Raw genomic sequence first — 24,024 nt, forward strand, 5'->3', positions numbered from 1 at the left:
GTCAGAAAGAGTTTAGTGCTGCTCTTCCAAGAGCGGATAGTACTGGTCTTCGGGAAAATGGCTGCTATACTCTGACGTAAGCAAGCACGCACTAAACCCCGTGTCTCAATGACGATCTTGATTCCTATTGGCTGCCGTTCTCCCTGCTCTGTTTCCAGCCTGACTGGACAGGGAAAATCCGTATTTGTCAACTAGGTAACCTGTAATCATGGCGTCTGCTGATCCCTATCACAGGTCCTCCATCGTAGATGACTTCAACTATGGGTCTAATGTCGCCTCGGCCAGTATTCACATCCGTATGGGTGAGCCTGAATTTGTGTGTATAATGAAGTGTCTGTCTATGATCTTATATAGCCCAGTGTGGTGGGGTCTGCCGCAGGCTCTGTAGATTGCAGCCTGAAACTGACGGTACCTACCTAACCACCCACCCACATATTTTTAATTATATATATATATATATATATATATATATATATATATATATATATATATAATACAGCTGGCAATAGACTGTACAATCTCCATTAGATCTACCTATGTAGTTCAAGGACCTGCCAGATTGGCTGGATAACATATGTCCTCTGATTTACAAGTTTTGGTAACTCTAAAGGGTTAATGCACACTGAAGCTCCGAAAAAAAAATCTTTTTCATAGGCATTTGAGCTTGTGCTTTTTTTGTGCTCTTTTGCGTGTTTTTATGGAGCTTCCTTTTGGAGCTTTTTGAAGCATAAGTGTTTTTGTTTCATAAGCCCTCATTTTTCCTATTTTTTTTTGTGTGTTTTCAGGCTTTTTCACGCTTTTTTTATGCATTTTTTTATTTTTTTTTGGGCACTTAGGCGTCTTTTCTGCTGAAAAGCTCCACTCAAAATGTGAGTTTGATGTTTTTTTCCTGCCTGTAGGAGCATATGCCTGTAAACTCCTGAAAAAGCCATAGACTACATTGGCTAACATGGAGGGCAGTCCCCAGGCAGGAGCTGAAAAGCCTGTCGGAGCAGCTTCTTTGAGATGCAGCGTGCAAGAGTCCTAAGGCTGGGTTCACACTTGTGCAATGACAGACATGGCATGTGATTCGCACAGCATTGCTGCGCAGATTACATGTGAAGCAATTTCAGCCATACAAACTGTAGGGCTGAATTTGCATCGCATTCGCACCAAAATGATGCAGGACCCTTTGTTTGGTCCGCGCTGGAATCGGATTGCATGGGTGTTCACACCTATGTGATCCGATTCTTGCACCAATTCACAGCTCACACTGAGATCTGCAAACCGATCTGGCGGTGTCAATAACTTTACATTGATGCCCCTAGCAGTTCGCAGATCGATCTCAGTGTGAACCAGTGTGCAATTCAGGTGCAATGCAGGAACCGGCACTGAATTGCAGGGTTTCCTGCATTGCACCAGTGTAAACTGGGATTTAAGCAGATTGTATAGTATATAGACAGATTTAGATCTACCATCAGTTATTTGGTACAAGGGCCTCTCAGATTTGATACTATTTGAATGGATTGTTTAGGTATGAACTCCTATTATATAGTTTTGGTAAATAGAAAGGAGATTATATAGTATATGGCCAGCGTTAAAGTGTATGTATAGCCAAAACTTTAAGACTTTGATCAGGGAAAGGGTTAAGCCTTCACCTGTTAACTTTTTTTTTTTTTTTGGCGGTGTCTCCAGTGGGGAGATTTTCTTTCCTGAAGATGTAACAGGAGGGAAGAGTAAGGGTCCTTTCACACAGTCTGCATCCGGCCACGGAGTCCGTTCTGCTCAGCGGGGATCGATCCGCCAAACCCCACTGAGAAGGCGGATGATAGCTCCGTCTCCGCTCTGTGTGCGGAGACGGAGCTGTCAGATCCCCGCAGTCCTCTATGGGGCAATCTAATGAGAACAGACCGTCTGTCCGATCCCATCCGATCCGCCGGACGGATGGAAAATAGGGTTTCCATTTGTCTGGATTTCACAGACATCCGCTGCCCCATAGGGATGCATGGAGCATCCGATCAGGTCCGCCCGAAAAACTGACAGGCGGATCTGATGGAATCATTCGTGTGAAAGGACCCTAAGGCTATGTTCACATGTTAGCGTAGCGGACCGCGGGCAGAATCACTGCGATTCTGCCCGCGATCTGGAAATCCTTGCAAATCGCGGGATGCCTGTGCGTTGCCGTTGATTTGCAATAGCACCCCCAACGATGTGCGATGTTGCCGCGTTTTCCGCCTGCTGAATTGCGGTAACATCGCGCAAACAAAATCGCGGGTCGCATGACGCCCCAAAGAAGTTCTTGTACCTTTTTTGGGTGTCATGCGACCCGCGATTTTGTTTGCACAATGTTACCGCGATTCGGCAGGCGGAAATCGCGGCAACATCGCACAGAGTTTGGGGTGCCATTGCAAATCAACGGCAACGCACAGGCGTCCTGCGATTTGCAATGATTTCCGGATCGCGGGCAGAATTGCAGTGATTCTGCCCGCGGACCGCTATGCTAACATGTGAACGTAGCCTAAGGGAATACTAACCTTAAAGTGTTTGCAAAGTCTCGTTATACTTATCTGCTCTGTAGGTTGGTTTTGCTTAGACCCGCCCAGATCCTCCTCTTCTCGGTTCCGCTGCTCCTGGCCCCTCCCTCCTGTTAAGTGCCCCCACAGCAAACAGTTTACTATGGAGGCAGCCAAGCTACATCTCCGTGTGTCCATTCAGACACAGAGCCACAACTCGGCCCAATTTTTTTGTGCCTACAGGAGCCTCCGTTTTGCGCGTGCTCCCATACTACACCTCTATGTGCAGCCAATCCATCATCCAGCAGAGTGGTAATACATCAGCTTCCTGCTGATTTCAAAAGTACATCTCTAGTAAATATATAGTGAAGCACTGATAATAAAATAAACCACATATAGTGTATCAATACCTGCACTAAAAAGTGCAAATATATATGTGCAAAATTATGCAAACATGTACAAACTCATATGGGTGAAATACAGAATTGTATACACTTTACAAGAACTGAAAGTTCAAGTATATGTGTAAAATTGAGCAAATAAAGTTCATGTATATGTATATAAACATATACACTTTACAAAGGACCAAATGTGCGAATACATGTGCAAAAAGTAGACAAAATGAAATGCATGTGTATATAAAGTGCATATGTGTCATTAAAAACGTATGCAATTGAGAAAAATAGTCCATTCTAAAAGTAATTTGTGATACATCCACCACAAAGTGCAAGGTGCAGATAAGTCCTCTTGAGTGATCCTAGGTGTATGACCACCACCGATGAAACGGGTAGATCAGAGGCTTACCAGATATAGTGGACCCAACAAAGCGTATACTCTTTGGGTCATTCGGGCTTACAAGGGAAATAGATATTCCTTATGGCAGATGTCACAAATCATTCATAAGATAGTACTCTCAATCCAAACTCGTCATCAACAGATTAAGGGGAAGATAACCATTGGTTACTACAGCAGGAAGTTCTTCCACGAGGTACTCAAGAAATAAAAAAAGTCACATAGTGTGTACCCTTAAAAGCCATTTAATAATAAATGAAAAACTCACTTACAGAAAGTCTGATGAAAAAAGCAGTTGTACATGGGAATATCCTCAGCATTTGCAGTAGACCCGATGCGTTTCGTCTAAATAGACATCATTTGGGATCTCGGTGCACTTTTATTGACTTTTTTAAAGCACTAATGCACTTTTAGATATTGAATTGTTTTTTACATCCTATTGTATTTGCTTATTATTTATTTATTGAAGCACTTGTGCACTTTTCCTTATAAATAGCGCTTGCCTGAAATATATTTACAATTTTTTTAGATTGATTTACCTTCAACTATTTAGTGCAAGGGCCTGCCTGACTGCATATAATTTGAAAGTGTTTAGGTTTGACCCCATATTATATGGTTTTGGTAAATCTAAAAGAAAATTGTATAATGTGTAGCCAGGTTTACGTTGTAAAACATCCCATTCAGATCAACATAAAAATGAAAGGCCAAACATTTGCGTATATTTAAAAAAAAAAAAAAAAGTTAACCTTTTTTTTTTTGTTTTTTTTAAAGCAATTACATGACCTCTTTTCTCAGCTGCATTATGGGTCTTATGGGCCATACACACGTGCAGATTTTCTGAAGACTTTTTCCTTCAGACTTACCAAAACCATATAATATGAGGTCAAACCTAAACACTTTCAATTTGTATGCAATCTGGCAGGCCCTTGCACTACATAGAAAAGGTAAATCTGAAGGAAATCTAACCACAAAAGTTGGATAGTGTGTATCCAGCTTTAGACAGTTGGGGGTGAAGATTGCAGGGGAGCATGTCAGCAACGGGCAGAGAAACAGCAGCACACTAATCTTTCCAGTAAATGGCTGTCCAGGGGGGCATGTCAGCAGAAGTCTTGGCCTGTTTCCCAGCACAGCCCAAAAATGAACACACTTGGATTGATGTGCTCTCCTGCCTAGAGTGGTCAGTTTGAAATAGGAAAGTATAAGGAACTGGTAGGAACTACGGGTATTTCACACAAAGGAAGCAATACAAAGAGAACAGGATACTTTATAATACAAGTAAATGGTACAGCAGCCTCATATTGGGGGATCTAAAATGTTGGGGTAACAAACACTTTTTAAATAACAGTAAAGTAGTAACAGAGGATGTTGTGGTTACATAAAATATTGACATTATTATAAACAACAAGATAAAAGACTTAAGTTCTTGTATGAGGAAGCATCAAGATAATTAGAACATTATGCATGCTCCAGGACTTTAAATATCATATCTTTTATTTATTAATGTAGAGTTATATGTGAATTAGTAGATAATTAAATCTGAACTCTAGAAACACAAATGTTTATATAAATATAGTCCTCAATAGCCACGAGGGCTGTAAATTCACTTTGCATGCACAAAATGCCTTTGCAAACTCAGGTATTACTTTGTAAAATTAGCTGTGATGTCACCATAGTGCTGTAGCTAGCTTATGCAGAGAGAAGTGCTGTGTGAGGGGCCCACCACAGGCTGCCTGGAGAAGGCAGAGACCAGACCAGTCCTCCTGCACAAGGAGGGAGAGCAGCGTTGACCAGTCTATTTTACAGGAAGCTCCTGCACAGAGGTAAAGTTTCACACTGGGTTACTGCACAGATCTGGAATAAATACACAAAGCACACCAGGATTTAAGAAAGAATACACAGGACTTTTATGTTTAGACAATATTTACTTATCCTGGAGCTCAGCTTCCAGGGATGGGGGAGGTTAGAATGGGAAGATATTAGGAGAATCGTTAATTGAAGGGGATTGACAAAGAGAATGGAGAAAAAAAGGGGGAGGGGGTGTCTGGTATGTGGCATTGACTTTTTAATATTGAAATAATTTGTTGCATGGTTTGATAGCAATTGTACTGTGCATGATCTGAGACATATAAATTATCAAATTATTTGGTTGACAGTGTATACTGTAATCCATTCCTTTTTTTTTAAATTTGATCACTAAAATTTGATCACTAATCAAACTGAAAAAAAAAGAAGATATGTGTATATTACATTGGCAAAGCAAATAAGGCCCCTTGCACATGGATCTGTCCAGCTGCGGTGCGTCCATCCCAGCACTTTAGAGTGCCCAGAAGGCACAGGTGCAGCGTCCAATCCTGCTGTAGGCAGTAAAAATTCAGAGAATTACAAATGTAAAATAACTTCATTAATTTTTTTTTTGTTTAGTTCCTGGGCTTAAGTCCCGGTTCACACTTGTGCGATGCGGGAAGGCTGCGAATTCGCAGCCTGTTCCCGCATCGCAAGCGCACCTCTGGCAGTTCACACTGCCATATGCGATACGCAGGGGGTGTCAATTAAATGTTAACGACACCCCCAGTTTGATCGCATATCGCAGTGCGATCTGACAGTTCGCACAGGATCGGATCGCACAAGTGTGAACCACTGTGCTATCCGATCCTGATGCGGCTGGAAAAAAGGGTCATGTGCGCGTTTGGTGCGGATACAGTGCGAATTCAGCCATACAAAGTGTATGGCTGAATTCGCATCCGCACATCCGATCGCATGTAATGAAGGAGCAGTGCACTCCGAATTACATGCGATCGCCACACTCGCACAAATGTGAACCGGCCCTCACTGTTCAATCAATTTCTCTTTCGTTCATTGACAGACACAGCTCCTGATCTTCATAACCACTGGGATATACTGCCTCCTACAGGAGTAGGACAATAGGCAGAAAAGGACTCTGGCTATGCCTATGGGCAGTCCCAGGGGGTATACTCCCGCTCTCTGCTATAAGTACTCAGTTTTTTTTCTGCCTAGTCAGGAGTAAGGACCTAGTTCCTTGCTGGGATTTCCGGTCCTGGCAAATGTTTTCATTTTAGATAACAATTTTTTTTCTCCTGGTTTATGCCTGTGTGAGATCTGCAATCAACTGCCAGACTGGGCGACGGGCTGCATAATCTAGATCTAGTGGTCACCCCAGTCTGGCCAGCGAGCACGTGCAGACCTCAGCTCTGCGCTGGGTTTGGCCGTGACATAGCCCCACTGGACGGGGGCTGGCCTGTGAGTTAAATGCCTCGCGAGGTCGCATATGACCAGGTCCCGGCCCAAGTCCCAGCGTTCTTCCTGGCCGACAGCCCCCCATTTTGATAGCGATGGGTTTTGTCTGGAGCGGTGCCCGCCTGGTTGCTGGTATGGTAAGTAGCTGTCCCCCCTCTCCCCTGGAGGGTTTTGGGGTGGACGTGGGCCCCTCCTTGGGATGGTTGGACTCCCGAGTTTCCCTCCTTCCACTCAGACACCCCCCTTTCATCTGTCCCCTATCCTGCCCCCCCCCCCACTTATGCTGGGGCTGTGTGGGCGGCTGACTCCTGGATCTTTTCACTTCCTAATCACCGCTTGTGGAGTGCAGATTATCCTGGTGGCTGCAGGTGCCTGGTTTCTGGTCGGGTTCTCTCCCTCTCTGCTGTGGATCGCTTGGTGCATTGTTCCTGGTGACTGAGTGGTGCTGCCAGCGCGGTGGGGGTTGTCCCTTTGCAGTGTTTTACACTTTTTGTGGGGTCCCCCTGGTGACTCATGGAGTCTTTGGAGCACATCTCCCCACCTGATCCCCTCTCTGAGGCTGCGGGGCCCTCCAGGTCCCAACCATCAATCGATGCACTGACGGCAGTCCCGGAGTCCTTTGTGTCCCGGGTGGAGGTGGCTTTTGGGGGACAGGCTAGCAAAAAGCGCCTTCCCCTGCCTCATCTGTCTCATCAGATCCTGAATCTGATTCGGCCCCTGCGGACATGGGTCACCCTGCTGCGTCTATGACCACGCGCCCGGAATCCTCAGATAGTGAGGATGGTTTCTCCAGATCTGCAACTGCGCATGAAAGGGCGCTGGTTGAAGCACTGATTGTATCTGTGTGTGAGATCTTTAAAATGGAGGACGCAGCTGGGATAGAGGCGCAGGTTCCCTTTGGCACTCACAAGCCATCCAGAGTGGCAAAGGTGTTTCCTTTCCCCGCTTATTTTGACAGAATTGTCGCTAAAAAGTGGGGACAACCAAAGCATCCCCTTGGGGTCCCTAAGCGATTTACTAGGCATTACCCCTATGAGGAATCCCTTATTAAGAAGTGGACTGTTCCACCGGTGGTGGACCCTCCAGTTTCCAGTTTTCAGGCAACCATGATTCCGATTGAAGAGTCCCCGGCCTTTAAGGATCCGGCTGACAGGAAGGCGGAGGCTGTGGCCCGCAATATGTACACTCGAAAAACAAAGGAAAATCCGACAGTGGTTTTTTAGCAGCAAAAGACTAATTAAAACTAATTTTGTTTTCACTATAATAGGTCGAAACACGTCGGTACCAGTTTTTGGTAGTGATCATGTAACCACTCATGCATTGTTCAAACAAAAAAAATGTTTTTCTTGTTGTTGCATTGAACGGTTTAATATTGTAACCAGAGTTCCTATTTTATCCTATGTGGAATTTGTTTAACAATTTGTCTAATAAAATAATACACTTTTACAAAATTTGTTTAGGATAGTCTTTTTCTGCTAAAAAAAAAACCCTGGGGGATTTTCCTTTGCTCTTCAAATAAAGTTATGCGTTTCTCCAATTTGCAATATGTACACTCTGGCTGGTCCGGCACTGAGGCTGGTATTCACCATTGCCCTGGTGTCGCAAACTCTGACCGAGTGTGCTAAGCTTTTACGCTGTGACCTGCAGGGAGAACAGCTGCCACCTGGCTTTGCTGAGCTGGTGGACCAGCTGGTCCAGGGGCTGCAGTTTATCTGTGATGCCTTCCTTGGATGTGGCTCAGCTCTCTGTTTTGGCAGTGGTCCTTCGACGTGTCTTTTGGTTTAAATGCTGGTCTGCGGACCAGACTTCTAAAAAGGCCTTGACTGATCTCCCCTTTCAAGGGGATCGCCTGTTTGGGGCTACCTTGGATGACATCTTTAAAGGTCTTTTTCTTCCGCAGGCTACTAAGGGCAAGGAACCTCGTCGTAGACATGAACCCTCCTTCTTGGCTCATAAGAATTTTTTTTTAATCCCTCAGGGTCGACTGACAAGGGCTCAGAGCCTTTTAGGGCCTTATCTGGAGGATCCAAACGAACCTGGTCTGGCAAGCTGAAAGCGGGCTTCTCCAGACCTGCGGTCAAGGCTACTTCAGCATGAAGGTACGCCCCGACCTGTATCGGGAATGGGGGGGGTCGTCTTCGTTGGAGTCCGGACCTGTGGACTTCCTAGTACAAGACAAGTGGGTCCAAAAAGTAATTTGATCCGGCTACAAGATAGTTTACTCTTGTCCCCCGGCAAGGTTCTTTCCTTCCAACTTGCGCCTATCCCCGCACCGTTTACAGGGTCTGTTTGGGGCAGTACAAGACCTGTTGCTTCAAGGGGTGATTGTCCGGTTCTGACTTCGGAACATTTGAGGGTTTTTGTTCAAACCTTTTTACGATTGCTAGGAAGGAAGGCAAGGTGCATCCAATCCTGGACCTCAGGGTGCTGAAGTGCTTGGTGTGGGTGCAGAAATTCAGGATGGAGTCCATTCACACAGTGGTGGTGGCATCCCTGCATCAAGAGGATTTTCTTGCCTCTATCAACATATCAAGGATGCTTACCATCACATTCCAATATGTGCCAGTCACCAGCGATTCCTCCTCTTTGCCATGGGAGAGGAGCATTATAAGTTTGTGGCGTTACCCTTTGCCTTGCCTCTTCTCCTCAGGTCTTCACAAAAGTGCTAGCCCCGGTGCTAGAATTGTTATGCCAAAGGGGGATCGTGGTACTGGGCTACTTGGACAACCTTCTGTGAATGGAGTCCCCTACTGCTCTGGTGGAAAACCTGAAAATCACCATACGAACTCTAAGGAGTTCGGCTGGATTCAGAAATTTCAGAAGTCTGCTCTGGTTCCGTCGATAAACTGGACTATCTGGGTCTGACTCTGGACTCGGCCTTAGCCAGAGTGCACCTTCCTCTGGACAAACTCCAGAATTTGTAGGCTGCAGTTCGCCTCCTGCTGTCCAGCAGATGGTCATTCCTCTGGACTTGCATGTGGGTGCTGGGCCTGATGGTGTCTACTTTTGAGGCGGTTACGTTTGCACAGTTCCTTGCAAGGTCCCTGCAAAGAGAGATTCTGGCCAAATGGGACAAGACTCCACAGTCTCTCTGCTCAGGGGATCTGGACACTGGAAAAGCAGGATGGACGGACCAATCTTCCATCCTGCTTTACAGTCGCTGCCTTTGACGGCTTGGCTGTTGAACGCCAGGTGCTGATGGGTAGAGTTTTATCTGAGTCAGTGATTCCTACACTGTTAAAAGCTAGAAAAACCTATCATTGCACATGAAAGACATATATCGCGTGGTGTGAGTTGCTCTTTTTCGGTGGCTCGGATCTTGACCCTCCTTCAGCAGAAATTTTGCCTTGCTTATCATCAAGGGCCAGGTGTTGGATTTGGCGGTCTTCTTCCAACCATCCTTGGCCACACACTCCGTGGTGCGTACCTTTCTTCAGGGTGTCCCACATTTTGGTTCCTCCAGTGAGGTCTCAGTTGCTGCCTTGGGACCTCAATTTGATGCTTTCTGTCATCCCAGAAGCCGCCCTTTGAGAATCTTCTGGAGATTCCCTTGCTTACGCTGTCTCAGAAGGTGGCTTTTTTGGAGTCTTTTAGGAAGTCGGACCCACTATTTGTGCTCACGGATGGGCCTCGGAAAGGGTTTTCCTCTTCCTCTTCGACCATTTCCAGATGGATCAGACAGACGGGTTTTCAGGCCTTTTTCATCGGGAGTCAGGTTCCTCCTTTCCTTGTCATGGCGCACTCTATTTAGGCACTTAGTGCCTCCTGGGCCCTCCTTTATCAGGCGTCGGTGATGCAGGTTTGCAAGGCGGCCACCTGGTCTTCGGTGCAAACTTTCACAAAGCTCTTTAAAGTGGATGTGTTGGCATCTGCAGATGCTTCTTTTGGCCGCAAAGTTTTGCAGGCTGCTTTTTAAAGGACTTGATCCTCTTTGAGGGTGTATTGTTTTTTTCGGGTGGGCTCCAGTTGTTTTGGTTGAGCTACTGTTTGGCCTTGGGAATTTTTTTTGCTGTTCCCACCCCTCATGTTTAACACTGCTATGGGACGTGCCAATGGTTATGAAGATCAGGAGCTGTGTCCATCAATGAACGAAAGAAAAAAAGGGATTTTTGACATACCGTAAAATCCATTTCTCTGATGTTCATTGACGGACACAGCACCCACCCCTCTGTGGAGTTGTAATACTTCTGACACTGCTTCTAACAAAACTGAGTACCTATAGCAGAGAGAGGGCGTATACCCCCTGGGACCGCCCATAGGCGTAGCCAGATTCTTTTTCTGCCTAGTGTCCTACTCATGTAGGGGGCAGTATAACCCAATGATTATGAAGATCAGGAGCTGTGTCTGTCAATGAACATCAGAGAAATGGATTTTAGGGTAGGTCAAATCGCATTTTTTTTTTCACTGCTGGGCTCAAGTTAACAATTCTGAGTTCTGTTTTTAAATGCTGGACTCAACTGTTGCATCTATTTTTTAGATCCAGGGCTCAACTGTTCAATCTATTTTTACCTCTTGGGCTCCGCTGTTTGATCTATTTTTGGATCCTGGGCTCAACTGTTCAACCTATTTTTAAATGCTTGGCTCAACTGTTTGATCAATTCCCAGATCCTGGGCTCAAGCGTTTAATCTACTTTGAGCTCTTTTCAATCCTATTTATCAATGCTCAACTTACCCATTCAATCTATTTTTCAATGTTAGGCTCAACTTTTTGATCTATTTGTAGACCTGGGCTCAACGGTTCAATATATTTTTAGCTCTTGGGCCAACTATTATAACTATTTGTAAATGCTGGGCTCAATTGTTCGATCTATTTTTAGATTCTGGGCTTAACTGTTGAATCTATTTTAATATTCTAAGCTCAACTGTTTGACCTATTTTAAATGTTGGGCTCAACTATTTCATCTTTAAAAAATTTTTGAAGAAAAAAGAAAGAAACACTATGTTTAAATATCCTCCCATCAATTCCATATTATATGTCACACTTAATCTGAGTTCTGACTGTTTGATCTATTTTTAGATCCTGGGCCCAACTGATCTATTTTTAGATCCTGGGCCCAACTGATCTATTTTTAGATCCTGGGCCCAACTGATCGATCTATTTTTAGATCCTGGGCCCAACTGTTTGATCTATTTTTAGATCCTGGGCTCAACCGTTTGATCTTTTTTTAGATCCTGGGCCCAACTGTTTGATCTATTTTTAGATCCTAGGCTCAGTTGTTCTGTTTTTAGATCCTAGGCTCAGTTGTTTGCTCTATTTTTAGATCCTGGGCTCAACTGTTTGCTCTATTTTTAGATCCTGGGCTCAACTGTTTGCTCTATTTTTAGATCCTGGGCCCAACTGTTTGATCTATTTTTAGATCCTGGGCCCAACTGTTTGATCTATTTTTAGATCCTGGGCTCAACCGTTTGATCTATTTTTAGATCCTGGGCCCAACTGTTTGATCTATTTTTAGATCCTAGGCTCAGTTGTTCTGTTTTTAGATCCTAGGCTCAGTTGTTTGATCTATTTTTAGATCCTGGGCTCAACTGTTTGCTCTATTTTTAGATCCTGGGCTCAACTGTTTGCTCTATTTTTAGATCCTGGGCTCAACTGTTTGCTCTATTTTTAGATCCTGGGCTCAACTGTTTGCTCTATTTTTAGATCCTGGGCCCAACTGTTTGATCTATTTTTAGATCCTGGGCCCAACTGTTTGATCTATTTTTAGATCCTGGGCTCAACCGTTTGATCTATTTTTAGATCCTGGGCCCAACTGTTTGATCTATTTTTAGATCCTAGGCTCAGTTGTTCTGTTTTTAGATCCTAGGCTCAGTTGTTTGATCTATTTTTAGATCCTGGGCTCAACTGTTTGCTCTATTTTTAGATCCTGGGCTCAACTGTTTGCTCTATTTTTAGATCCTGGGCTCAACTGTTTGCTCTATTTTTAGATCCTGGGCTCAACTGTTTGCTCTATTTTTAGATCCTGGGCCCAACTGTTTGCTCTATTTTTAGATCCTGGGCCCAACTGTTTGCTCTATTTTTAGATCCTGGGCCCAACTGATCTATTTTTAGATCCTGGGCCCAACTGTTTGCTCTATTTTTAGATCCTGGGCCCAACTGTTTGCTCTATTTTTAGATCCTGGGCCCAACTGTTTGCTCTATTTTTAGATCCTGGGCCCAACTGTTTGCTCTATTTTTAGATCCTGGGCCCAACTGTTTGCTCTATTTTTAGATCCTGGGCCCAACTGTTTGCTCTATTTTTAGATCCTGGGCCCAACTGTTTGCTCTATTTTTAGATCCTGGGCCCAACTGTTTGCTCTATTTTTAGATCCTGGGCCCAACTGTTTGCTCTATTTTTAGATCCTGGGCCCAACTGTTTGCTCTATTTTTAGATCCTGGGCCCAACTGTTTGCTCTATTTTTAGATCCTGGGCCCAACTGTTTGCTCTATTTTTAGATCCTGGGCCCAACTGTTTGCTCTATTTTTAGATCCTGGGCCCAACTGTTTGCTCTATTTTTAGATCCTGGGCCCAACTGATCTATTTTTAGATCCTGGGCCCAACTGATCTATTTTTAGATCCTGGGCCCAACTGATCTATTTTTAGATCCTGGGCCCAACTGATCTATTTTTAGATCCTGGGCCCAACTGATCTATTTTTAGATCCTGGGCCCAACTGATCTATTTTTAGATCCTGGGCCCAACTGATCTATTTTTAGATCCTGGGCCCAACTGATCTATTTTTAGATCCTGGGCCCAACTGATCTATTTTTAGATCCTGGGCCCAACTGATCTATTTTTAGATCCTGGGCCCAACTGATCTATTTTTAGATCCTGGGCCCAACTGATCTATTTTTAGATCCTGGGCCCAACTGATCTATTTTTAGATCCTGGGCCCAACTGATCTATTTTTAGATCCTGGGCCCAACTGTTTGATCTGTTTTTAGATCCTGGGCTCAGTTGTTTGATCTGTTTTTAGATCCTGAGCTCAATTGTTTGATTTTTAAAAGTTTTCAAAAAGAATAAAGATATCTTTTGGATATAGTATGTCACACTTAATCTGAGTTCTTGAATTCTGAGTCCTAGTTTTAAATGCTGAACTCAACTGTTTGATCTTTGGTCTTTTAACCAGTTCTGGACTGGAAGGATTTGCCCCTTTAATGACCAGGCCATTTGGAAAATTATGTGGTCGTGCGACACTGTATCTGAATAAAATTTGATGTCCTTTTTTTCCCACAAATAGAGCTTTCTTTTGGTGGTATTTGATCATCTCTGCGATTTTTTTTTATTTTTTTTAGTTTTTACGCTATAAACAGAAAAAGAGCGAGAACTCTGAGGAAAAAAAAAAACAATATTTTTCACATTCTGATCTATAACATTCCCAAAAGAAAATATTTAAAAATCTAATTTTTTCATCCTTTTAGGCCAATTTGTATTCTGTTACATATTTTTGGTAAAAAAAAAAAAAAATTGCAGTAGGCGTATTTTGATTGGTTTTGCGCAAAAGTTATCGCATCTACGAACTAGGGGAAAGATTTTTCTTGTTTATTTTTTACTAGTAATAGCGGCGATCTGTGATTTTTAGCGGGACTGCGGCATTCCGGCGGACAGATCGGACCCCTAACTGACACTTTTGGGGGGGACCAGTGACATTACTACAGTAATCAGTGCTATACATATGCACGGTTACTGTAATAATGACACTGGCAAGTAAGGGGTTAACACAGTGGTAATCAAAGGGTTAAGTGTGAGCCTACTGGAGTGTTTTCTAACTGTATTGGGGATAGGCTTGTGAAATGACCACAGAAACCTGTGATCCTATATAGAAGGATCACAGGCGCTCTGTGATCATTTCAGAGAGAAGAAAGGTCAGCTGTGTACAACAGCAGACTGTCCTTTTCTCTCAGCTCTCTTTTACATTCCAAGTTCTACATTTCGTGTGCCGAATTCCGCGTTTCAGTTTCCATATTTCGAGTTCCGAATGCCCAGTCCCTAGTTCCCAGCTCTAAATTACGAGTCCTACTTTTAAATGCTGGGCTCAACTGTTTGATCTCATTTTAGATGCTTGGCTCAATTGTTCTATTTTTAGATGCTGGGCTCAATTGTTTGATCTATTTTTAGATTCTTATGGTACCATATGGTGCTTATGGTAAATAAGTTATGCTCAACTTGCTCGGTGTCTTAGCTCAAAAAGTGGGTTAGCACTGTATATCCAGAACTAAAGGACGAAAATAGTTAAGTCAGTATTATTTGTATTGGTAAACTAAATTCTATGTAGCTTTTCTGGGAAATGTTACTATAGAGCAGCATTTCTTAACCAGGGTTCCTACAGAGGTTGCTAGGACTTTCTCGAGCAATGAGCAATTATTGCCTCTCAGATAAGTAACCACTGACACCATTGATGTTCTCAGATTTCTGTAAAGGGGGTATTATTTCCACTGACCTCCAAAGTAAGGAACATCTTTCCCACTTACTACCATGCTAATGTACTGTGAGCACTAGATGCAGTAATTATTGCCAGAGCCTTGTAAGTTATTTTATGGGGTCCTGCTTGTTTAAAAACTTGTGAAACTCTGTTGTAGAGGAACAGTCTGTGTGTTCTCTATTATGCATTGTTTATTTTATACTAATTCTTTATTTCTACACTGTTCTTTCCTCTAACTAGGATTTCTACGGAAGGTCTATTCCATTTTGTCTGTACAAATTATTCTGACCACAGTGACAGCTGCAGTATTCCTCTATTTTGACTCCATCAAGACCTTTGTTCATGAAAGGTAGGATAGTGTGTGTTATTCTACACAAATGTAAATTGCATAGATGAAAATGTCAAATTGATTACTATAGATGACAAAGTTAAATTGCACATTTTACTATGGTAAGTTGATATGCCTTATTAACCCAATATAGTCCCATAGCATGCAAAAGCCAAGTCTTCCTCAGTAATGACTTACCCTGCCTTGCTCAACATTGTGGGTTTAATATATATTGGCAAATAGGTTGCTGCACTTTGCAAGGAACATTTTCTCCAGAGTTTAGAGAATATACTGTAGTGAAATTTCATTTCGCAAGGAATAGCCAATCTTGTGCAGGCAAAATGTATAAAAAAATATATTTTTGCTTGCACATGATTGGATGATGGATGTCAGCAGAGCTTTCCCTCATTCACAAACCTCTGGGGAAAATTCCCTTGCAAAATGAACACTTTTTTTGTCTTTAGTAAATCAACCCCTGTGTCTCTGAGTTGAGATGACCCTCTTGTTGGAGGAGCAGGTTTGCTTCCTTGTGTCAGAACTGCTCCTCCAATGACTGATGGAGGAATAATCAAGCCGCAGCGAGAGAGGTTCAGAAAACTCAGAATGGATGAAGCGGAATTTGAGACACATGTCTCCAGGACCTCAGGTACACCTTTTTTTCAACAAGAAGAACAGTGGGGACTAGAGATGCACCGAAATTTCGGCGGCTGAAAATGGTGTTAACATTTTGCCTATAAAAGAAAAACAGGCCGATAATGGCACCGAAAATGCACGCGGCTGTACCTTGACTTTACACGATTTTACTATAGTTATGGTGGTGTTTTTTCATAGGTCGTGTGACTCAAGAACCGCATCAAAAACGTAACAGGTGCGTTATTGATGCATTCTTGCTGTGTTTTCAATGCATGTTAACCAGGAGGAGCATTTTTGGTGCAGTTTTTTTAACTGACCAAAAATGCAGCAAGCAGGATTTTTAACACCACAATGGAAGCGTAACAGACAAGTGTCAGTGTCAAGACATACTTGTAATTTAAAGGGATACATTTTTCTTGAGTTAAAGATGACGATAATGGCCGACAATAAATCATATTCATTTACATTCATGATATTAATTAAAAAGTTGAACATAATACAATTCTATATATACAAAATATATATAATTTTTTTTTTTTTTTTTAAACTGTCATTTTCAGTTTTCGGCCAATTGCATCCTGCATTTTCAGTTTTGGCTCCAAAGTTTCCATTTGTTGCACTTGTAGTGGTGACCAAATCTCCGAGACTAGCAGTCAGAGTTTAGTACCTACAGATATACAGCTATGTTGCTGTAGGACCAGGAAGTGCAACTACAATTTGTTAGGAGGAATTCAAGAAAAAGGTATTTGGCGGGAACCTCCCCTTAAAGACATGTCAAGAATGCACATTTGCAGTATTTCAAATGATAATTTCCTTCTGATGTTTGTAGATTTTTGCTCCTACTCAATATTTTTTTTTTCATCTTTTGTGTCCCTAAGCATGGGCAGCTCCCAAAGCAGCAACACTGATTAATTACTCATGTGTGAGAAATTTAAGGTGTTTTTTACTTCTAAACGCAAATTGGATGCTGCTTTGCTTGAACTGATTGCCTGCAAGCAGAAAAAGTGCTGGATACAGCTCAGTTTCGCATAGTAATAGCATTAACTTCAGTATCATGTGGTATTTATCTTCTTGAAAAAGTCAACACTAGTTTGGATAAATATACAAATACATTGGAAAAGCTCTTTTAACTTCAGATTATATATTTTTATTTTTTATTTCTAGCCCTGCTTTACTTTTAATCTGTGCCATCGGATCACTGGGTACAATTATCGCCTTGACCATCTACAGGCATCAACATCCAGTGAACCTGTATCTGTTATTTGGATTTGTAAGTCCTTATTTCTTTATTTCGATGGGAAAATAAATGTTATTCTGAATTTTTTAAGTTGGTGTTTCTTTTTAAAGATAGTGTTGTTTTTTTTTTTTTTTTTAGTTGATATTTTGTATGAAACAACATGCAGATTGTACACAACTCTAAGCGTCGGTTCACACTAGGGCGACACAACTTCGGGCAAGTTATGCCGTCGCCCGTGCACCGCAACTTCGGCGCGGCTTGCAACGACTTCACATAATGGAAGTCAATGCAAGTCGCTCCGAAGTAGTGCAGGAACCTTTTTCTAAGTTGGAGCGACTTGGGTCACTCCTATTAGAATGGTTCAAATTGCACAGCACGGTCCGCTACTTGTCAGGCGACCAAGTTGCCTGACAAGTCGGAACAGTGTGAACCGGCACTAAAAGTATAATCAAAGAACATCTATCCACTTATGAAATGTTGTCCACATTTCATATCACAGTTTGTCGTGGGTATACAAACAACATATGTGTCTTTGAGGTTTGAACAATATTGTTCTTTCCGTGGGGAATGGAATAGACAGATTGCCATGTATACTGTATTGTTTGTATGTGTGTGTGTGTGTGTGTATGTATGTGTGTATATATATATACAGTGGGTACGGAAAGTATTCAGACCCCCTTAAATTTTTCACTCTTTGTTATATTGCAGCCATTTGCTAAAAATCATTTAGGTTCATTCTTCTTCCTCATGAATGTACACATAGCACCCCATACTGACAGAAAAACACAGAATTGTTGACATTGTTGCAGATTTATTAAAAAAGAAAAACTGAAATATCACATGGTCCTAAGTATTCAGACCCTTTGCTCAGTATTTAGTAGAAGCCCCCTTTTGATCTAATACAGCCAGGAGTCTTTTTGGGAAAGATGCAACAAGTCTTTCACACCTGGATTTGGGGATCCTCTGCCATTCCTCCTTGCAGATCCTCTCCAGTTCAGTCAGGTTGGATGGTTAACGTTGGTGGACAGCCATTTTTAGGTCTCTCCAGAGATGCTCAATTGGGTTTAAGTCAGGGCTCTGGCTGGGCCATTCAAGAACAGTCACGGAGTTGTTGTGAAGCCACTCATTCGTTATTTTAGCTGTGTGCTTAGGGTCATTGTCTTGTTGGAAGGTAAACCTTCGGCCCAGTCTGAGGTCCAGAGCACTTTGGAGAAGGTTTTTGTCCAGGATATCCCTGTACTTGGCCGCATTCATCTTTCCCTCGATTGCAACCAGCCGTCATGTCCCTGCAGCTGAAAAACACCCCCACAGCATGATGCTGCCACCACCATGCTTCACGGTTGGGACTGTATTGGACAGGTGATGAGCAGTGCCTGGTTTTCTCCACACATACCGCTTAGAATTAAGGCCAAAAAGTTCTATTTTGGTCTCATCAGACCAGAGAATCTTATTTCTCACCATCTTGGAGTCCTTCAGGTGTTTTTTTAGCAAACTCCATGCGGGCTTTCATGTGTCTTACACTGAGGAGAGGCTTCCGTCGGGCCACTCTGCCATAAAGCCCCGACTGGTGGAGGGCTGCAGTGATGGTTGACTTTCTACAACTTTCTCCCATCTCCTGACTGCATCTCTGGAGCTCAGCCACAGTGATCTTTGGGTTCTTTTTTACCTCTCTCACCAAGGCTCTTCTCCCCCGATAGCTCAGTTTGGCTGGACGGCCAGCTCTAGGAAGGGTTCTGGTCGTCCCAAACGTCTTCCATTTGAGGATTATGGAGGCCACTGTGCTCTTAGGAACCTTAAGTGCAGCAGAAATCTTTTTGTAACCTTGGCCAGATCTGTGCCTTGCCACAATTCTGTCTCTGAGCTCTTCAGGCAGTTCCTTTGACCTCATGATTCTCATTTGCTCTGACATGCATTGTGATCTGGAAGGTCTTATATAGACAGGTGTGTGGCTTTCCTAATCAAGTCCAATCAGTATAATCAAACACAGCTGGACTCAAATGAAGGTGTAGAACCATCTCAAGGATGATCAGAAGAAATGGAAAGCACCTGAGTTAAATATATGAGTGTCACAGCAAAGGGTCTGAATACTTAGGACCATGTGATATTTCAGTTTTTCTTTTTTAATAAATCTGCAACAATGTCAACAATTCTGTGTTTTTCTGTCAGTATGGGGTGCTATGTGTACATTCATGAGGAAGAAGAATGAACTTAAATGATTTTAGCAAATGGCTGCAATATAACAAAGAGTGAAAAATTTAAGGGGGTCTGAATACTTTCCGTACCCACTGTATATATATATATATATATATATATATATATATATATATATATAATCCCTTTAAAGTCAGTGTTTTTAAATGAGTGACGTAAGGAAGAAAATGTTGTACAATCCTAATGGGCTGTATAACTGCAAATGTGCATGTTGGGGTTTATACGTGGCCTATATATTGTATTTAAGCAAAAGCATTCAATGCCAGGTTGAGTTATCTAATAATCGCCTAAATGTCAAGGCAAAACAAAAAAATCCTTCTAATGGGTGTTTTGGTTCAGGCATGATTTAAGTTAACAAACATCTTAAAATGTTCTGATGACTGATGAAAATTACACTGCGTGGTTTCAGTTTCAGGATATTCATCACTTAAACTTATGATTTAAAGGGAGGGAGGGAGGGGGGTTTACTAAATAGTACACACAGAATCGAGTGAAACTGTTCATAGTAACCAATCAGCTTCTAACTTCAGCTTGTTCAATTAAGCTTTGACAATTAGCCCTGGTTCACACTGCCATAACTTGTCATGAGACTTGAGAGTTCAAAGTCGCATTCCATTAACTTCAACAGAACCATTCTAATTGGTTTGAGTTAAATCGCTCCAACTTAGAAAAAGGTTCCTGCACTACTTTTAGGACGACTTCAACACGACTTGCATTGCATTGACTTCTGTTAAAGGAGTCGTATGCAAGCTGCGATGAAGTCCCACAGGGATGTGAGATTCAAAGTCGTGGCAGTGTGAACTGGGGCTTAAACCTGGAAGCTCATTTGTTACTATGCATAGCTGCACCTGGTTCTGTGTGCCCCAGTTTTAGTAAATCTCCTCCGAATGTGTCCTTTACTGGAAAAAAAAGCTCTAACCGTTTTGGACATTTACCAAGCTGCAAATACATTTTATTGGTAATTGGAAAGTTGGGAATTTACTGACTGATTAATCTCTATTTTATAGACTGTACTGGAAGCTGTTACTGTTGGTATTGCAGGTAAACAATTCTTTTTTTTTTTTTAGCTTTTGAGCTATGGCTGTTGTTTCTATACATGCTGTATATTCATATTCGCTTAATGGATGTTTAATTTAAATTTTCCATTTCAGTGACGTTCTATGAGGTGGCTGTGGTTCTGCAGGCATTTATACTGACTAGTGCTGTGTTCCTTGGTCTTACTGCATACACTTTCCAGAGCAAGAAAGACTTCAGCAAGTTTGGGGCTGGGTATGTTTGTTTTCAGACACTTTAGAACAATAGGATTGCAATTGTTTGTGTACACTGCTATCCGTGCAGTTAATTGAATATGTAAAGCTGGTTTTATGAGTTTCATGCTTCCTTTGTTTTACTGATTTGGGAAAAAAAATCGAGTATTAGTAAAACTGATCTTCTTTGTTAATATTATTTAATAATAATTTATAAACTATTATTATTACGAATATGAAAACAGGAAGTGATGTGTAGAATGTAACTTTCTCCCAGGAAATTCCAGTCAACCTCGGTTCTTTTCTAGAAAGTGTAGAGTTTATTGGATCCCAGCAAAGCAACGTATTACATGTCTAGTAGAGTGTATACAAAATAATACAATAAACAGAAGCCCTTAAAGCAAAACGTCACCTGAAATGGGAAGCTATGCTTTTTCTAATTCCCCCCCCCCCCCCCCATCGTTTTTGGAAGTATTTTTTCTTGTTTTGTTTTTTTCTTCAGGGGGTGGATACCTATTTCTGGCAGGTACCCACTTCCGCCCAGATCACCTAGACCATGGGTGTCCAACCTTTTGGCTTCTCTGGGCCACATTGAGTGTAGAGAAATTTTCTCGGGCCGCATATAAAATATATACTATAGTTAAGGTATATAAGTAGTAAAATGTCGCTGCGCCCTTCCCGCGCTGCCGCACCCCCTGCACTAATTTAACACAACTAGAGGATGATCAAATGAAATGGAATCAGTATACAGAGGACTACTTCTTCTGAGAGATAATAAAGGAACACTCTAACCACCATGACCACTTCAGTGATTTGAAGTGGTCATGGTGGTAGGAGTCAGAAACACTGCACATGCTCGCCTCCCTCCGAGGCAGGCACTGCCTACCGTTAGTTGGAAGCCGCTGTGGCTATTCCCCCGACCCGACTTCCTTCCTCTCCAGCAAAATAAAAATTGTCAGGGGGCAGTGGGCCACATTGCCTGGGGTTCTGGGCCGCATGTGGCCCCCAGGCCGCAGGTTGGACATGCCTGACCTAGACAATCTGGGCAGAGGTTTGGCACCCCCACTCCCTGAATGCAACCTCCTGGGACACCTCAGGTTCCAGGAGGCTGCGGGTCACCATTGAGCAAGCGCAGTGGGGAGTCAGCTGTGCAGCTGCAGAAAGTCGGCTTCCCACATCCAAAATGGCGGCCTCGGGAACCCGAAGACCAGCAAAGAACAGGTTAGTATTTGGAGCTGTTGACTTTAAATTTTTTTTTTTTTTTAATCGAAAATCCTTTTTAACATTCCTCCTCCAGAATACTAAGTTCTTCTTTTTATATGAAAAAACAAATTTAAACCCGCGCTACACAATAGTGATATGTTATTCTGTGAAAAAACTGTGAAGGTGTGCAGCTGCTGCAACACTAAGAAACTCTTAGAATAAATAAATAAAACCAAATTAATGCAGCGCTAGCAACAAATAATATAAAAAATTACAAATTATTTAAATCAATCTATATCATGTGAATACAATATGTAATAATAAAATATATTAATCACATTAAAGTGCATAAGTTTCTATAGAAATATTTTAAAGTGCATATTTAAACTAAAATATAAACATTCAAATGTGAGATTTAAAGTGCAAAAATGGTGAAATAAAGTCCTTATTGATGATCCAAAAGGTGCCAAAGTGCCAAGTAAATAAAGGTGCTTGTGAGGTGAAGGTGCCCTCTTGGTTCCCCACTCACCGGAATTAGATAGTATAAAAGCCCTTGGTTTTATTGCACATTTGCCCAGGATCAGATATGGAATTCCTCCGATGTGTCCTCCGTATGGAAATCGTTCCCGATACCACCATTAAAAGAAAAGAGGGCCATACATCGTGAAGTACGTAGGTATAATTTTATTCCCCAAAATACGATTGAATACTTACAAGATCAAAGAATAAAAATGGCATATATCATACAAAGCAAGTGGCGCCGCTCTTGGCGTGCGTTCCACATACAGGAAGTTCCCGACCGGAAATGACGTTACGTCCGTAACCGGAAGTGCGCACTTCCGGTTACGGACGTAACGTCATTTCCGGTCGGGAACTTCCTGTATGTGGAACGCACGCCAAGAGCGGCGCCACTTGCTTTGTATGATATATGCCATTTTTATTCTTTGATCTTGTAAGTATTCAATCGTATTTTGGGGAATAAAATTATACCTACGTACTTCACGATGTATGGCCCTCTTTTCTTTTAATGGTGGTATCGGGAACGATTTCCATACGGAGGACACATCGGAGGAATTCCATATCTGATCCTGGGCAAATGTGCAATAAAACCAAGGGCTTTTATACTATCTAATTCCGGTGAGTGGGGAACCAAGAGGGCACCTTCACCTCACAAGCACCTTTATTTACTTGGCACTTTGGCACCTTTTGGATCATCAATAAGGACTTTATTTCACCATTTTTGCACTTTAAATCTCACATTTGAATGTTTATATTTTAGTTTAAATATGCACTTTAAAATATTTCTATAGAAACTTATGCACTTTAATGTGATTAATATATTTTATTATTACATATTGTATTCACATGATATAGATTGATTTAAATAATTTGTAATTTTTTATATTATTTGTTGCTAGCGCTGCATTAATTTGGTTTTATTTATTTTCTTCTTTTTATATAGTAGCAAGCATATAGACACTCCATGCATCCAGCATTAGTTGTATTAAACCAAAACCAAAAATGTAATATATTGCACCTTACCAATTATTAGATGTAGTGGCTGTATTCGTTCGTTTTTTCTTTTTAGGCTTTTTTCCTCTGTTCTACTTCTAACATATCTCTAACTGTTCCTCTAACATACCTCCTCTATTAGAGTGCCACCACACTGGATATGTGTGCACAGGGGGTAAATTTGGACAGTAGCATTGTCAGTCTGGGGGGAGGGGAATGTTTAGAACAGATTTAATACAGATTTAAATAAACTAGCAAATTGAAGCTGAACTCCAGCAAATGCCTTTTACATAAATAAAAGCTCATCATTTTAATCACCCCTGCCAGTGTTAAAGGGTTTATCTCATCCATGTAAAGTGATACATACTGCTGGAGACTATGTGCAGTGAAAAACAACCGACTCAAGCCCCGTACACACGCACCGATTGTTGGCCGTAAATTTTCGGCCAACGTCCGATCGGCCGATTGTTGGCTTGTTAGTATGATGCTTCCGACAACCGACTGCGACTTTTCGGCCAAACAAAATCTGGTGTGCATGCTATAAAATCTTTGTTGGCCGTCAACAGAACGGCCGATTGTTCGTCAGTCAGTACAGATTTCGGCCGACAAAAATCAGATGAGCAAGACTGGGCATGCTCAGAGAAGAAAAAACACACGGAAAGTAAACCATCACGTGACATCACTTCTGAAGTTGGTTGTTGTTGGCCGAAAAAAT

At 42.1% G+C, this 24,024-nt stretch overlaps 1 protein-coding gene across 1 annotated transcript in view; it reads left to right on the plus strand.

Moving 5' to 3' along the window:
• Window positions 1-117: 117 nt before the first annotated feature.
• TMBIM4 (transmembrane BAX inhibitor motif containing 4) overlaps window positions 118-24,024 on the plus strand; it is a 29,885-nt gene continuing 5,978 nt past the window's right edge. Inside the window, exons 1-5 of the mRNA XM_082252761.1 lie at window positions 118-302; window positions 15,179-15,287; window positions 17,064-17,169; window positions 20,355-20,388; window positions 20,499-20,616. Coding sequence (XP_082108887.1) covers window positions 209-302; window positions 15,179-15,287; window positions 17,064-17,169; window positions 20,355-20,388; window positions 20,499-20,616 — 461 coding nt within the window. The 5' untranslated portion in view covers window positions 118-208. The remainder of the gene's footprint in view (window positions 303-15,178; window positions 15,288-17,063; window positions 17,170-20,354; window positions 20,389-20,498; window positions 20,617-24,024) is intronic.

Source organism: Pelophylax lessonae (assembly GCF_965119305.1).
Source record: "Pelophylax lessonae genome assembly, chromosome: 4".
NCBI lineage: Eukaryota > Metazoa > Chordata > Amphibia > Anura > Ranidae > Pelophylax > Pelophylax lessonae.